Consider the following 16,456-nt stretch of genomic DNA (forward strand, 5'->3'; position numbering starts at 1 on the left):
CACCTAACGTGCTTTGTGAAGTGAGTACGGGTACCGAAAAGACGGCCAAACAGTTATGGGAAAAGCTAGAAGGGCTATACCAAGATCGATCAGTGACAACAAGGATGTTGTTACAACGATGTCTTCACACATTTAAGATGGGGTCAGGTACTTTGTTACAAAATCATTTAGATGCGTTCAATAAACTTATCATGAACTTGCAGATTGCAGGAATTAAAAAGGAGGAGGAGACGCTTGCATGTGCTTTGCTATTTTCATTGTCTTCAGGATATCGTGATATTAAGAATTCAATGATGTATAGCAAGGAGCCTATCAAGCTTGAGCAAGTGCGGCAGACACTTAACTCTAGTGATGTGCGGAGGCACATTGAAGGAGATAGAGATGACCAGGCAAGTGGGCTCTTTGTGAGAGGCCGGACTAGCCAACAGGGAAAGAGCAAATCAAAGCACAAATCAAAGTCTCGTGTGAACAAGAAGAATACAGAGTGTTGGGGTTGTGGCAAGAAGGGGCACTTTGAACGAGATTGCCCAATGTCAAAGTCCAAGGAAAGGCGAGTGCATCTACAGTTGAACAGGTACATGATTTTGATAATGATTATGTACTAACAACAACGTGTAATAATAATAGTAATTATGAAAACAAATGGGTGTTAGACTCTGCTTGTACTCTGCATATGACGTTCCGAAAAGACTGGTTTAGCAGCTATGAGAAAAGTGGAGGAACCGTAGTAATGGGCAATAATGCAACTTTTGCAATAGTTGGCATTGGCTCAGTTCGGGTTCGCTGCCATGATGGAGTCGTGAGAACTATTACACAAGTCCGTCATGTTCCTGATCCGAAGAAGAATTTGATCTCCCTGAGTACTCTGGATGAACAAGGCTACAGGTACATGAGCGAAACAGGAACTATAAAGGTGACTAAAGGTTCTTTAGTCATGCTGAAAGGCAAGCTGGAGAATGACCTTTACACATTGGCCAAAAGCACCATTGTTGGCTCTGCAAATGCATCTACAATGCAGTTATCTAATGATGACAAGGCAAGACTATGGCACATGAGACTAGGTCATATGAGCGCACGTGGACTGGAGATGTTGAGCAATCGTAACCTTTTGGAAGGTGAGAAGATCAGCACACTTGACTTCTGTGAGCACTGCGTTCTAGGGAAGCAGAAGAAGGTCAGCTTCAGCACTGGCAAACACAAGACAAGAGGAGTGCTAGACTACATCTATTCAGATTTATGGGGTCCCTCTAAACTTTCATCGAAGGGCAGAAAGAGGTATCTTCTCACTTTTATTGATGATTTCTCACGAAAGGTTTGGGTGCATTTTTTGAAGGCAAAAAGTGATGCTTTTGAAGCATTTAAAGAGTGGAAGATTTTGGTTGAAAATCAAATGGAGCGGAAAATCAAGTATCTTCGCACAGACAATGGCTTGGAGTTTTGCAATGAAGAGTTTAATGAATTCTGCAAGGTTCATGGGATCTCAAAACATAGGACTGTCAGGCATACCCCACAGCAGAATGGAGTTGCCGAGAGAATGAACAGAACTCTTCTTGAAAAGGCTCGGTGTATGCTCCTACAAGCCAAAATGTCCAAAGTATTTTGGGCTGAAGCAGTTCACACTGCTGCTCATATTGTCAATCGATCTCCAGCATCGGCAATTGACTTTAAGACTCCGAATGAGGTATGGTCAGGTGAACCCTCTAACTATTCATACTTACGAGTATTTAGGTGTCCAGCTTATTATCACATTAATGAAGGAAAGCTTGAACCAAGGGCTAAGAAGGCCATATTCGTAGGGTATGTGGATGGAGTAAAAGGGTACAAACTTTGGTGTTTGTCTTTACTCAAATTTATAGTTAGTAGAGATATCACCTTCGATGAATCCTCTATACTTGATCCCCGTAAAATTTCCGTGGAGTTTTCAGAAAACAAGAACAACGAGCAGGTGGAGCTTCCGGTGGAGCTTGCCAAGGAAAAGGATCAAGAGACTCAGGTTAAAGATGAGTCAGAAGATGTAGACCTTGAAGAACTTGCTGTCAATGAACCATACATAATTGCGAAGGGGAGGGAGAAGAGGCAGACACGAGAATCGGAACGCCTTATAGATCAAGCAAACTTGATTGCATATGCGTTCATAGCTGCACAAGAAGAGATTAAGGATCTGGAGCCCTCCTCGTATATTGAAACAACTTCTTGCAAGGATGCTGTACAATGGCAGTTAGCCATGACTGAAGAGATGGAGTCTCTTCACAAGAATCAGACATGGGTCTTAGTGAAAAGACAAAAGGGGAAGAGGACAGTCGGATGCAAGTGGGTCTACCGACAGAAAGAGGGAATTCTTGAAGTGGAAGATGTTAGGTTCAAGGCAAGATTGGTTGCAAAAGGTTTCAGTCAGAAGGAGGGAATTGACTACAGTGGGATTTTCTCTCCAGTCGTGAAGCATAGCTCAATTCGCATGCTACTAGCATTGGTTGCCCAATTTGACTTGGAGCTTCAACAGCTTGATGTCAAAACTGCTTTCTTACACGGTGATCTAGAAGAGACAATCTATATGGATTAACCTGAAGGTTTCCTAGCTGAGGGAAAAGAAGATCACGTAGGCCAACTAAAGAAGTCTTTGTATGGTTTGAAGCAATCCCCTAGACAATGGTACAAAAGGTTTGATGCATTCATGACTACACATGAATTATCAAGGAGTGCATTTGATAGCTGTGTGTATCACAAGAAGATGTTTGGTAACTCAATGATTTATTTACTGTTGTATGTTGATGATATGCTTATTGCTACTAACAACATTACAGAGATAAATGCTTTGAAGAAACTGTTGAGTAAGGAGTTTGACATGAAGGATTTAGGAGCTGCAAAGAAAATCCTTGGTATGGAGATTTCAAGAGAAGACAGTGTTGTACATCTTTCTCAGAAGAGGTATATTGAAAGGGTTCTCGAGAGATTCAATATGCATACGTGCAAGCCTGTAAGTACACCATTAGTTCCTCATTTTAAACTTTCAGAGTTACAAATGCCTCAGTCCGAGGATGAGGTGGAGCATATGTCAAAGATTCCTTATGCCAGTGTAGTTGGTAGCATTATGTATGCTATGGTATGCACACGTCCAGATATTGCTCAATCTGTAAGTGTGGTAGGTAGATACATGTCCAACCCAGGAAAGAGGCATTGAGAAGCTGTCAAGTGGATATTGAGATATCTCAAAGGAGCTTCTGGTGTTGGTCTGACCTTTCAAAAAAGTGGTGGAGGTATTTCAATTCTCGGTTATGTAGATTCTGACTATGCAGGAGATCTTGATAGAAGAAGGTCCACAACTGGATACATTTTTACCCTCGTTGGCAGTGTCGTTAGTTGGAAGTCGACTCTGCAGCCGATTGTCGCTTTGTCTACGACAGAAGCAGAATACATGGCAGCAGCGGATGCGGTGAAGGAAGCTATCTGGTTGAAAGGTTTAGTAGCGGAATTGAGTTTGGTTCAGCTGGAATAAACTCTTAGACGTGATAGTCATGCTATTCATCTAATGAAAAATCAGAGATTTCATGAGCGCATTAAACACATTGATGTCAGATTTCATTTTATTCGATATGTTGTTGAAGAGGGAACTATCAAGGTCGTGAAGGTTATCACAGACGATAATGCTGCAGACATGTTGACCAAGATAGTCCCACTCGCTAAGTTTGCACACTGCAAGGACTTGGCGGGGGTGTGCATCAACTGATGCAACTCCGAAGAGAACAGTTGTTAGGTGGAGGTAGTATGTTCAACAATGGTTTGATTCTTCTTGTTTCTTACTATGGGGTTACCCAGTAAGCTTAGAAGTTTTGGCCAGAGTTGTTCACACGCACGCTCGAAACGCAAACCAAGGTAGAGATTGAAAGTGTTGGTTTATGTTTAGTCAACAATTGCATGCCAATTGGAAGAGTTGGTGGAAAGAGTTGGTGTGGATGCTAGGAGGAAGCTTCCTCCTTTGATGTCACCCATGACATCAAGAGGAGGTAGTTTGATGTCACTAATGACATCAGGAGGAGGTCTTTACCTCTATAAATAGATGCACTCCTTCATCTGTAGAAACCATCCCAAAAATAATACAATACATTGTAGTGAGTAGAGAGTTAAGATAAAAATTCTCTTAAGTGTAATTGGGAACTCTCCCCTTCCTTTGTTAATAATAAAAAGGCAACTGTTCTCTGGTGGACGTAGGATTATTTTGATCCGAACCACGTTAGATCTTGTGTTCTTTCTTTTATGTTTCTGCTAACATGAACCTCTTTACATGTCTGGACAGACGATGATGCGTTTCTTCGGGGCGTCATTCGTGCTGCCGTTCTTCCTATAAATATAGTTAGGATACAAAGTGCAGCTGTAGTATATGAAGATCAAGAGGGCAACATCTACAACAAAAAGACATATACGGATCTACAGCGCCAGGGATTGATCCAGATTTGTTTCTGTGGAGCTTTTCAATCTCTTTGGCGGTATGTTGGTTTATTGGTTTTAGTTCACCTGGGTGGAAATGTTTCTGCTCCTTTTGCTTATGCATTTTCTTTATCCTAGATATTGGACAGACCAGATGTCTTGATTTTGGTTGAGCAAGCACTTGTTATTCAGTAAGCGATTATTGGTGTATTCACCTGCCCCTCTGAAGTGCAATTTGAATGTTTAGAATTCACTAAGCGGGAGAGGGACAAGAGACAGAAGCCTCTATTTGAAATGTATGAAATGTATTTGTATTAGCAAGGATGTCTTTAGATAGGCTATTGTTGTTATTAGGTTAGATTTATTTTCAGAACAGAGTCGTGGTCTTTGGTCGTGATGTTTTCACGGGCCGTCTGGGGTTCTGACGGAGACAGCCAAATATTTCTGACTGCATTGCTTTTATCTTTTGTTTAGTGCCATACAATTGCCGAGTTCTTTCAAGTTCTCGCCAAATTCTATACTTGGTCTCCCATGAATGTTTACTGAAATTTCCATAGCTTGCCTGCAACTTTTTTGGGATTACAAGTGCTTGTAACGAGTATTTGTTGCCTGGTTAAGGACTATTGTAGAGATAAATTTTACATTTCTAAAGAATACTAGAACTTCAATGTGTTTTAAAAAGGTAACTTATTTCCTGTTAAAATGGAATTAATTTAGATGCAGCGGAATAATTATAATTAATGAATTCTATTGGTTTTAACTAGTTTGGGATTAGTTGATGTGTAAATTTTCCTCCGAGTGCCCAGGGGCGCAGGATTTTCCTTCCGCACTGGTAACATGGTAACAAGGGACATGTATCTTTTGCTGGAAAATTGGTAACATGGTAAAAAAGAATCTCTGTGACCTTAAATACACGAATTAAGCTTCTATTCGTTTGTACAGATATTCGAATTAAGAATCTCTGTGATCTCTACCAATCTTTTGCTCCCTCTGACCAAAAATACGGAACGATAAAAATATGATCCTATTTACCAAAAGTAAATCAACAAAGTTTTTTACTACAATCAACTATCATTTGTACATCTTGTTAAAACGAGTGCAGATCCATTTACACTTCGAAGGACAAGCAACCTTGAATCTAAATATGTTCCACAGACAATTTTTGACAGATCAAACATTTCTGGAGGTATTTGAGTGCGTACCTCTTGAAGTGCTTTCTGTGCGACTTCAATGTTACCACTCAGTGGTTTATCCAGACTCATTGTTACCTCAGTTTCAGTGGACGCAAGTTTAGCTACAGAAAGGCTTGAAGGAAATTCATTTACGGGGATGGCTTTCCTCCACGTTTTACTTGATAACCTTTTCACTGCAGAAGCTTGAGCATCTGGTGTAGCAGAGGGAAACTTCGAGGTGTCAGTTTCTTCCTTAAGATATAACCGTCTCCCAGCTCTCAATCTGAAATAGGTATTCACTTGCAACTTTCCATCTACACCAGACTTGTCATGAGGCCAGTCCCCACTAGGCATAACGGTGAAGCTTATATGTGAGGCAGCTGAAAATGTTGTTTTAGGTGTTGATGCTTTAGATATTGTTAGGTACACTTCCCCGATGAGGACTCTAACAGAAGGCTGTCTAAGGGTCAATCCTATATGTCTACCAGTACAGTATAACAGACGCCACTTTCCAGGAAACGCACCCAGCCAATGCTGCAGATCAGTAGATACTCATTCAGTTGCAAATGGTGAGCACATTGCTCAAGGCATAATGTATCATTTGAGGCAATTCCTCCCAATTGAAAAAAATGCAAGCATGCATCACTACTTATCCTAAATAACAACAAACGCAGTGCAACAAATATACAAAGACAGAGTACTGCATTTATAATATAATAAACAAAGCTTGAAACTGTAAAATAAACATTGTAGACAAGCATGAAATGCACAATGTGTGAATATTTAGGGGAGAAACTGTAAAATGAATATTGTCAAAGTGCTATAAATGAGAAGCAGATGATGAGAGATGCTCTTCACCAACCAAAGAGAATTAAAAAAATAACTCATAATAAAAGAAGAGAGATTCTTAACCTTTGGTTTTGGATAAGGATTTAGCATCTCCATTAATTCAATGAAATGAGCAAGCCTACTCCGCTGGAAAAAATAGAAGAGAAATAATATATTAGCAACTCTTTTAGTTTCTGATCCTGCTAACAGATTTCAGCAAGGTGCAGACAATTAATGAAAAAAATACAGTAGCGATGAGCTAAATAGAATTAAACTCACCGGAAAAAGAACTGAGTAGAATTATTATTTGATAATACTTGAAAGAATTTGAGGGAGGACACATCCAAGCAAGTCATGAGTCTTTATTTTTTGTAGAAGAATATGTTGCTTCCATTTTACCCCTTTTTGGGATAAACACCATGCGTTCCTTTTTAAAGTCTCACGTAAGGGTGTCATTTATCCAGATAAAAAAGCAATTGGTGTCTATGAATTGTGACCCATATTTTCATTAAGGACTAATGTGCAGATAGTGAAGCAAAGAGATCTACTTACTCTATCCAAATTGGGTGCTCTCTTAATATATTTTTTAGGAGATGCTTTTCTTTGTTTAGTGGTTTTCGCGATGACAAACACCGAATCTTAGATTAGTACGCATTTAAGTACTCTGCTAGTATTATTTCTGCATTTTTAGAAAATAAGGTAAAACAAAAATGCAAAAGAAAGGGGCCAACTTGACTAGAGAGACAAACAATGACAATATATTGAGATAAAAAGATAATTATAAACTCCCGAGTGAAAACATAAGAAGCATATATAAATATACTCGGCCAAAGAGGAAGGAAAACAAGAAAAGAAAGTCAGATGAACCAACCATTCTGAAAAGGAAAAGTTCGAAATTGAAAATAAATGGGGAGGCAAGCTATTTGTGCCACCGTAGATTTCTGGAGTAATAAGAACTACTACTTAAGAAGCAAGCAAGCTTAACAACAGACAAAAGCAGTGACGCACATTCAAACTTTTTAAATTTAAATTTTTAAGACACTTCAAAACTTATATAAATTTTTAAGATAAAAGTGTTAAGAATGGGGTAGAAGGGACACTTTAAGACCCCAAAAGTTTTCTTATTTACAAAAACGTCCCCTCCTCCTCCACCCCGATGGATGTTTGAAACATCTCCGGGACATTTGAAACATCTCCCGGGAGATGTTTCAAACGTCACGGGATATGTTTCAACATCACATAAGATATTCAAAATTACCCACAACTTTTGTTATTTTTAATTTGACCCTCGAACTTCTTGTGTCCTATATTCTTCCACAAGACTTGAGAAGTCTTTTTTACCTCTTTTTTCCTTCAAACTTCCAACTAAAATAAGGAGGTTTGTTTATCAAATGTACTGTTGGGAAACTAGGAGGGGGAAATAGGAAACATGAAATACTCAAACACTTCGTAGTATCAAATCAACCATAACTACCGAAGAAGAAGAAATACTTTTCATGATCAGCCAACAGTTATTACCTGCTGCTGCCCATAAATGTACTCCTCCGCAATTCGAACAGTAGTTGAGCCAAGACTCCATCTGATTACATCAATAGATGGGCTTACACGCCATTTTGGTCCACACAAGAAGGGATGCCTCAGAGCATTTAAGCAACTGTGAAATATTAGTAGAGATCTTCATTAATTATGATGTAATCATACATTGTCATCTTTGACTTGATTATCTATGAGACCGATTTAATTTACACATGATGTTTGAGTAACAACAATCAGCACTATGAAAGCTCAGTCCGTGAAGTATCTAAAACAATGTGCATGTAATTTATCTGTCTTGCTTTTAATTTTTCTTTTAAATGATGGTGCCCGTGCTATCTTGCTTCGCACCTCGATTATTGTACTAGGTACCTACTATCTCCCACCAGTACATGTATCGGGTAACTCTGCCCACCACCCAAACTTAGGTGGATAGGAGGAAATCACCTAGCATTTTTTTTGTCCTTGCTGGGAATTGAACCATGGTCTCCAAGATTTTTCACCCACTTCATTGAATGCTAGACACATGGGTCTTGCTTTTAACTTAATCTAAAGATTCTTACTAATAACTGCATTAGAGATCAGAAGCTCGCTCCTTTACCTAGAAGCTCATCAACATTAAAATCTGCTTCCCCGTGATCACTTCCCAAAAATAATTTTTGGAAGATCTGATAAAATGATACATGTTTCTCCAAAAGCCTTTTAAATACTTAAGTTGCTAGGGCTCCTACAGAAACGCATCAGAAGAGTTCCAAATTCAGTTAACCAATTAACTCATCTTCTAAAAAATCTCCTCAAGCCTCTAGGCTATAAGCTATCTAATAAGCTGGTTTTCATTAATCCTGCATAGCTTGTAAGAAAAATTAATATCTGATGCATGTAAGCAGTTTCCAAAAGGCATCAACAACCATAATGACTGAGTTTACCTTATCCTGTCCAAAGGTTTAGGTGCAAGGAGTAATGAGAGCAAATGCCAACCTGCACCCCAGTTTCTATCAAGTATCTGAAAGAAGAACATATTACTATATTACCAAAAATGGAAAGTAAACAGTGTGGAGCAATAGGAGAGAGAACTAGTTTTGAATTGAAATTAGAGTAGATTAAACTACATTTAATAAGGAAAGTTATTAAATAAGGAAAATTACCTAAATAACTGAATTACGTCCACCTTTAACAAGTAAATTACCTAAATAAGGCTACACATTGTAAATGTTTTACCATGTGTCACAATCTTCATGCTTCGTCGTAGCACGATGAAATATGTGATAAAAATTAATATTATGTACATCCACCTTCATCTCTAATATCTTTGAATCCACTCTATCAAAACTCAATTTTCAAACTCTATGAATTTTCTTGATTTAGAGCAAACAACAACGTTATATTCCATCTTGTTGGGCTATGACCCCCTTACTAATCCATCTTGACTTAAGAAAGTTTTGCACGAGCCGAGTCATGACTCATTTATGAAAGTTTTGCACGAGCCGAGTCATGAATCATTTATTAACTGAACCACTTTATCTTCATAACTGTCCATTTGCCGCCTTTTTGAGAAATGTGATAAGTGACACTACTTGGTAGTTGACTAGCATAAAAGAACCTTCATAGTTATGTTTATGGAAAGAAATAGATGAAGTTAATAAAAACATAGTCTACAAAAGAATTCATTAGTCATAATTGATTTATCACAACGGAACAACGGAACAGTCAAACATAAACAAGGGATAAGGTACTAACTTGTATACCAAAATTTCCAGCTGAAGATTTTCTTTTTACAGCATGTAGAAGAAACTCGCGCAAACAGGAGGGATCATTTCCCTGAAGATGACATGAATTAAGTTATTGCATGTGAAAGCATGTATTTTGCAGAACATCCAAAAACAGTGTACAACCTTGGTGAGGAATGCTTTGAACTTGGCAAAGATCGTTGGGTCCATGAGTTCCCTCAAAACCATTTTTGCCATGATGAATCCAACACATCTTTGCAACAGGTAAAAGCAGATAGAAAATCATAAATAACTTGCTTCATGCTAAACAAAAAACATAAATATTTTCTCGGTCATCAAAAAAAAACACATAAATATTTAAGCATGCATGTCATACCTCATGTCAAATGCAATCATCATTCTCCTCCTATCCATATTGTCATATGATGTGCCATCCACAGTATCAGCCTCATTAAAGTCAGCAGCATTTCCCAATATACCTACCTGATAAGAAATGATCAATTGAACAATCAAGACGAATCAAAATAAACTCTTCTTCCCAAAGAGGTATCGTTGAGTTGTTAAACTCCGAAAACACATAGATAGGTTCACAGTGATTCCAAACTGGACCATATTAGCAAAAAGTATCACAATTACCAACGTAGTCATCAGCGCCCCTTTTGGAAGAAAAACAAAATGTAGGGAGCTCTTCCTTTTGGAAAACCAGCGACTAGCCTGATCTAAAAAAGCACTCTTGTAATACCACAAAAAGTAGCATTTTGATGAACTCATAAAAGGATTTTGCATAACTAAGCAATATGGATGAAGCATTGTCAAATGTATGCATTATGCATGTATCTATATCTAATGATTAAGACATGTTTCATAGCTCTAGTTTCACCAAAGACATCGTGCTTTTCTGAGGAAGTTTAGCCAGGTTTATCTAATTGATTCTTAGGTGGAACTGCTGATAGTTCAAGAGGCTCCCACACTATCCGGTTTGGGTAGAGTTGGATTCACACAGCCTGAAACCCCAATATTGACATCACGTATCTCTTCCACTGGACAAGTTGGAACCTACAGAGAGTAAAGCCTATCTGTCTTCATGGTAATTGAACGTGTCCTTTACAACAGAAGGTGAAGGTCTTATGTTATATGCCTATCACCAAGGTTAAGCATGTTGAATAGTATTGTAACATTAGCAGCAGGTACTTTGTCCCCTAATGTACCGGTACCGTCCAATTCCTACTACAACAGGTAAGATGAAGGGGCACTCACTTTAATATGTTTATCCACTGGACTGATGTGCAAATTTTCAAGCCTCAACTCTGTATGTGCAAGACCATGACTGTGCACATAGTTCACCTGAGAGAGAGAATCAAGGATCAATCAGCAAACAGAGAACTTGCTATCTGGTACCTGATCAGATAAGAATGAAAGACACATAACACGTACTCCAATCAAGAGATCCCTCATTAAGATCCGGATTAGTCGCAGTTGTCGAGAAATAGCTGGCCCTCCTATTGTATCATCCCCCACCCTTCTAACAGACTCCTGATCTAGAGAAAGAGTAGCTTCTAGAGTTGGAAGCCAATCAGATCGTTGAAGCCAATGTCTCAGTGAAGAACTTCCATGATGCTGAGAGAACAAAACCAAGGTCCTCAAAGATGTCAGCTATTTTAAGGTCTAACATAGGAACACATAGATAGTTTATTTACTACTGCTAACTGTATGCAAAGAAAAAAAGCTTCTGATGTTCACTGAAACAGGTCCATAGTACTTGCATTAAGTTATTCCTCAAGCACCTAAGAGAACAAGCATGCAACTAAAAAGTACTCAAATGAAACTTATGCGCCGAAGCTAGTTATACTTATCATAATAATGTTATCAAGTCAGAATAGTCCCTTGAAAATAAAGGATCAGCTTAACATCAAAATCAGCATACCCCAAGGACTAGGGTGAATGAACTGTTCTCATCTGTCATGGATGAGCAGATATACCCATGAACTTGCATCGAGTATGAATGATACATGAGCTTACGACGTGCCAGTCTCTTCAATACCTAGCACCCAGAAATGCAATCATTAATATTGGACAAATCACGGACATGTCCAGAACTGATGCATGAGTTAAAAAATGATGGCTAGGTGCAACAAACCTCTATCGCACGACGTCCTCTCCGCTTTGCTCGAGCACTAATAAGTTGCCTAAGTACAACTCTGGTCTTATACAATGGACTGCATGTATTGTTGAAATCAGGATAAGTAAGTTTGTGTTAATTTGGTCTTCTGCTGAAAATTATGCTCCATGTACCAGTTATGTGACCCTATTTCCTTTTTAATTTGTTCCAAGAAGGACGCATTCCTAAATTTCGAAACAATTTAACTTAAACTTATCATTTTACCCTTAATGACAAACTTGTATAGCCACACAAATACTATAGCAAGCATGATAAACACAACGAGTTTCAAAAGTATGTTATAATATATTTAAGACCACAAGTTTCAAAAGTTTCATTTCTTTCTAAAAATCAGTTCCCAGTCAAACAGATTGATATAAATTGGAACGGAGGGAATACACGGAAATACTCACCTATGAGGATCATTCACCATAGCTTCAAACACTATCTCATCGCCCTGCCACAATTGCAAAATGCAAGCGAATATTAAACATCAAATAGCTATTACATCTTCATTTCAAGACGAAGACTCCCTTATTATTCCAACAGAATAATCAGAGAAAATTTAATTACCCTGCCACCAAGGTCAATGCTGACACGATTCCGTATCTTAAAATCGGACATTTTGAACTTCGTGACGTGGCTAAACTCATCTTCTAAGAAGTGACTGCTAGGTACAACACTTGCATCCTCCTCCGATCCTAATGGAGACAAAGTATTTGGCGATGAACAACTCACACCTAATTTTCTTTCTCTTCGAATTGGAGAGTTCGTTCTCCGAATCATAGGCCATAATTTTAGACTAGTCGACGAATTAATAAAACTGAAGCACCGTCCTTCAACATATTCCATTTTTGGACTTGAAATTGAATATACTTCCGTACACGCCATTTTACGTCGAATCCTAAACATCAAAGAGATATAGCAATAATTATATCACAAAGTGCAAAATAACAAATAAACAAAAGAATTTGAAGTGAAAATTAGGCAAAAACAGAAGAAAATAGAACAGAACTAAATTAGATTGAGCTGATGCAACAGTGTTGGATCATATTCGTACAGTAATTAAAAAATTCAACAAAAAAGGAAAAAGAAAGTTTTGACTTACCAGATAGAGAGAGGTGGAGAAAACTGTAGAGGAGGGAAGTAGAAATTGTGTGTATAAATAGTAGGAGAGAGTTGCAGGGAAGAAAAGGAAGCTTGTGAGAATGGCGTGTAAGACTAAGTTTGAGGCATTTCGACACGAGTCCACCGTGTGTCTACGTCCGCCTCCCCAAATATCTAGTACTACACTGCTAGTCTATTAACTAACCTTAATAACTATACTAGACTAGTACTACTAATAAACTCGTAAAATGAAAATGAAAATGAAAACAATCCCTTTTTTAGGAGATATCTTTTGTTTGGATTGGATTGAGGGAGGAAATGGGAACAATAATAACGTATCCAGTAAAATCTCACAAGTGGGGTCTGAGGAGGATAGTGTGTACGCAGACCTTACCCGTACCTAGCGAGATAAAGAGGCTGTTTCAATAAACCTTCAGCCCAATAAAAGATGAAAAGAGATAAAGGAAGAAGAGGAAGGAGAAAGAAAAAATAGAGGGACGAAGGACAATAAGGAAAAGGGAAGAAAGACAACTATAGTAACAAAAAAAAAAAAAAAACCAGTAACAGAAAATAGCATCAAATAATAGCAGACTGGAACATACGATATACAGAGCGAACGAAAAAACAAGTGAGATACTAATACTACTAAAAAGAACGAGGAACTCTCGACTACCTACTAGCCAACTACCCTAATCTTCGACCTCCACACCCTTCTATCCTGGATCATGTCCTCGGTGAGCTGAAGTAGCGCCATATTTTGCCTAATTACCTCTCCTCAATACTTCTTCGGCCTTCCTCTATCCCTTCTCAGACCCACCACGGCCAGCCTCTCACACCTCCTAACAGGAGCATCCGTACTCCTCCTCTGCACGTGCCCGAATGGAGTGGAAATGACGGTAGTGGATTTTAAGTATACTGCTTAAAATATATTTACAGTTTATAATATATTTAAAGATTAGTCAATTTCTTTCAAATTTCAGGACACGACATCCTAGAGTTCAAACCTCAAAATTCAAACTTCAAGACACCGTGTCCTAAAGTTCGAATCTTATATCCTAAATTTCAAAGTAGTAGTTCAGAATTTAGGATACTTAGTTCTGAATTTCAAATTAGCAGCTCAAAAATTCAGGATACTTAGTCCTGAAATTTGGGTGAATTGGTTAATCTTTAAATACATTATAAATTATGACAACAACAATATATCCAGTATTATTCCACATCGTGGGATATTGTAAAATGTGAACATATTTTAAATAGCAGGCTTAAAAGTGACTATTGTTGCACTCCGCTCGGGAATGGACTCGTCAAGCCGGAATGCCAATCAAACTCTTTACTTTCGACTTAAATATGTATATATTATAAATTATATTCACTTCAATTTAGATTGTATATGAAAATTTTGATTTGAATATTTGATTTTCCCATTGAAAAAAATTAGAATCCAAATTGTCACGACCCAAATCGATGGGCAGCGATGGGTGCCTGAGTCACATGTCAATCACCCCTAAACATACGTCTAAGATATGAATTTGAATAACATCTGCTGAATTACGACAATAACATATATGAAGGAAACCTGCCAACAAGGCATATGTACGTATACAGGCAGAATGCAGTGGGCGAGCCGGCAAGGCTGCTATAGAAAACTATACATCCAAAACTGAAAGCCGACAAGGCAACATACAACCCAACTAGATATACTATCTACAGACCTCTAATAGAAACATAACTGTACAAAGACGGGACTGAGCCACGTTATACCTATACATATATATACATATACAAACGTATCATACCAAAATCAAAAGCAGCTCCGGATCAAGTGGAGCACGTCAACTCTCGCTGATTAGGGATCCTAAGAAGGGGGACCGTTAGCTTGCCTACCTGCACCTGCGGGCATGAAACACAGGCCCTGTGAAGTAGGGTGTCAGTACGAAAAATGTACTGAGTATGTAAGACATGAAAATTAGCACGTAAAAGACATAGATAAAACATGGAATAAGGAAACACATTTTTAAATCTGAATAACTCGTAAATTCTGAAACGTTTATACTATCATGCGCGTGCGTATAAATGTTGTCCCATGCATAGGTATGAGTGTACATAATATCATCAAGCCACTAAGGGCATCCCATCATATCATCCCGGCCACTGTGGGCAATATCATCAACATATACCAGTTGATCAGGTGGTGGTGCGTATATAACGCTGTAACCTTTTCCCATATCCCATATACATATATTACATATATACGCATATATAACGCCATCTGGTCATGGGTCAATGCACATGTATAAATGAGTGAAATGTATGAAAAATACGTAAAAATCTTAATACTCCTTCCGGATAAACTTTTTCAACTGCATATTATTCTTAGACCCATGAACAGAAGATAATAATAATTCTCGTGGGGAATCAAGAATATAGACACCCCTACTATTTCTATGAATACAGTATTTTATAGGAACTGTGTATTTGCTCGTTTCTTCAGTATAATTTGGTCCATGTCAAAAGAAAGAAGGGAGGGTCTTAACATACCCGTTCCTTGAATTATTTGATCGAAGTGAAGCTTCTGCTTCCATGAAATATGTTGGAACGAGAAAATGAAGCTTCTGCTTCTAAAATTGGAACGAAACTTTGCTTGGATTTGTTGAAGTTGGACGAATTTTCTTCTAATGAAGCCTTTGTTTTGAAAATGGAATGTTTCTGCCTAACGTCCTTGGCTTCTAAACCAAAGGCAGCTTTTGGATTTTGAAGCCTTTACAAGGCATTCCTTCTAAATGTTATGGAGAAGATTAAAAATCTTATCAAGACTTAAGCTATGACTTGGTTATCACATATTAGCCATCTGGCAAAGTGACTACTTAGTCATTTCCAATTTTGTGGCTTCTTGCCACATGTGGGGTGGGGGTGGGATATTAATTTTTTTATCCACTTATTAGTTAATCGGGTAATGTTATGTTACACGGTAATTAATCAATTACCCGCATAATTTAAAAATTACTACAAATTACTTAAAATTCTATTTATTTTCAAAATACTTCATATATACTTTATATATTATACTACCGTGGTCATATGGTACCTTGAATAGTACTAGTTCATAATTATCGGTTATTATCGCTCGACCCGTATTTTATTCCAAATTGGCCACTTCCAACAAAACTCGTTTTCGTTAATTCGTGTACCCCTTTATCTTTCATAACACTTATTTATCGCTTGTTATAAATAACGTAAGTACGTTAACGTCAAGATGATCTCATCCCCGAGTCTATGTCGGTTAACTGAAAACAAAATTTTAACGTACGAAAACGCGAGATGTAACATTCTTCCCCCTTAGAAACATTTGTCCTCGAATGTTCAACTCCCCGTGATCTATATAACTTTGGCAAGGCCGCCTCTGTAACAACACCACTATCAACTCTCCCCGTAGAAGCTTAATAATCCAACGACACACGGGACCATGATTATGAATAACGACAATGGCCTCACATGACCAGCGATAATAA

General features: G+C 38.1%; 1 protein-coding gene across 1 annotated transcript; it reads right to left on the reverse strand.

Annotated features, from left to right (window-relative positions):
• Window positions 1–5,429: 5,429 nt before the first annotated feature.
• LOC107820134 (putative plastid-lipid-associated protein 14, chloroplastic) lies at window positions 5,430–13,156 on the reverse strand. The gene is made up of 14 exons (XM_016646345.2): window positions 12,949–13,156; window positions 12,414–12,744; window positions 12,254–12,297; window positions 11,820–11,898; window positions 11,607–11,723; window positions 11,117–11,299; window positions 10,940–11,026; window positions 10,059–10,165; window positions 9,848–9,935; window positions 9,693–9,773; window positions 8,882–8,958; window positions 7,941–8,076; window positions 6,507–6,569; window positions 5,430–6,128 (listed from the first exon to the last, which is right to left on the reverse strand). The coding sequence occupies exons 2-14, from the start codon at window positions 12,729–12,731 to the stop codon at window positions 5,487–5,489; spliced, it is 2,022 nt and encodes a 673-aa protein (XP_016501831.2). The 5' UTR covers window positions 12,732–12,744; window positions 12,949–13,156; the 3' UTR covers window positions 5,430–5,486.
• Between the last annotated feature and the right edge of the window lie 3,300 nt (window positions 13,157–16,456).

The sequence above is a fragment of the Nicotiana tabacum genome, chromosome 6, assembly GCF_000715075.1.
Source record: "Nicotiana tabacum cultivar K326 chromosome 6, ASM71507v2, whole genome shotgun sequence".
Lineage (NCBI taxonomy): Eukaryota > Viridiplantae > Streptophyta > Magnoliopsida > Solanales > Solanaceae > Nicotiana > Nicotiana tabacum.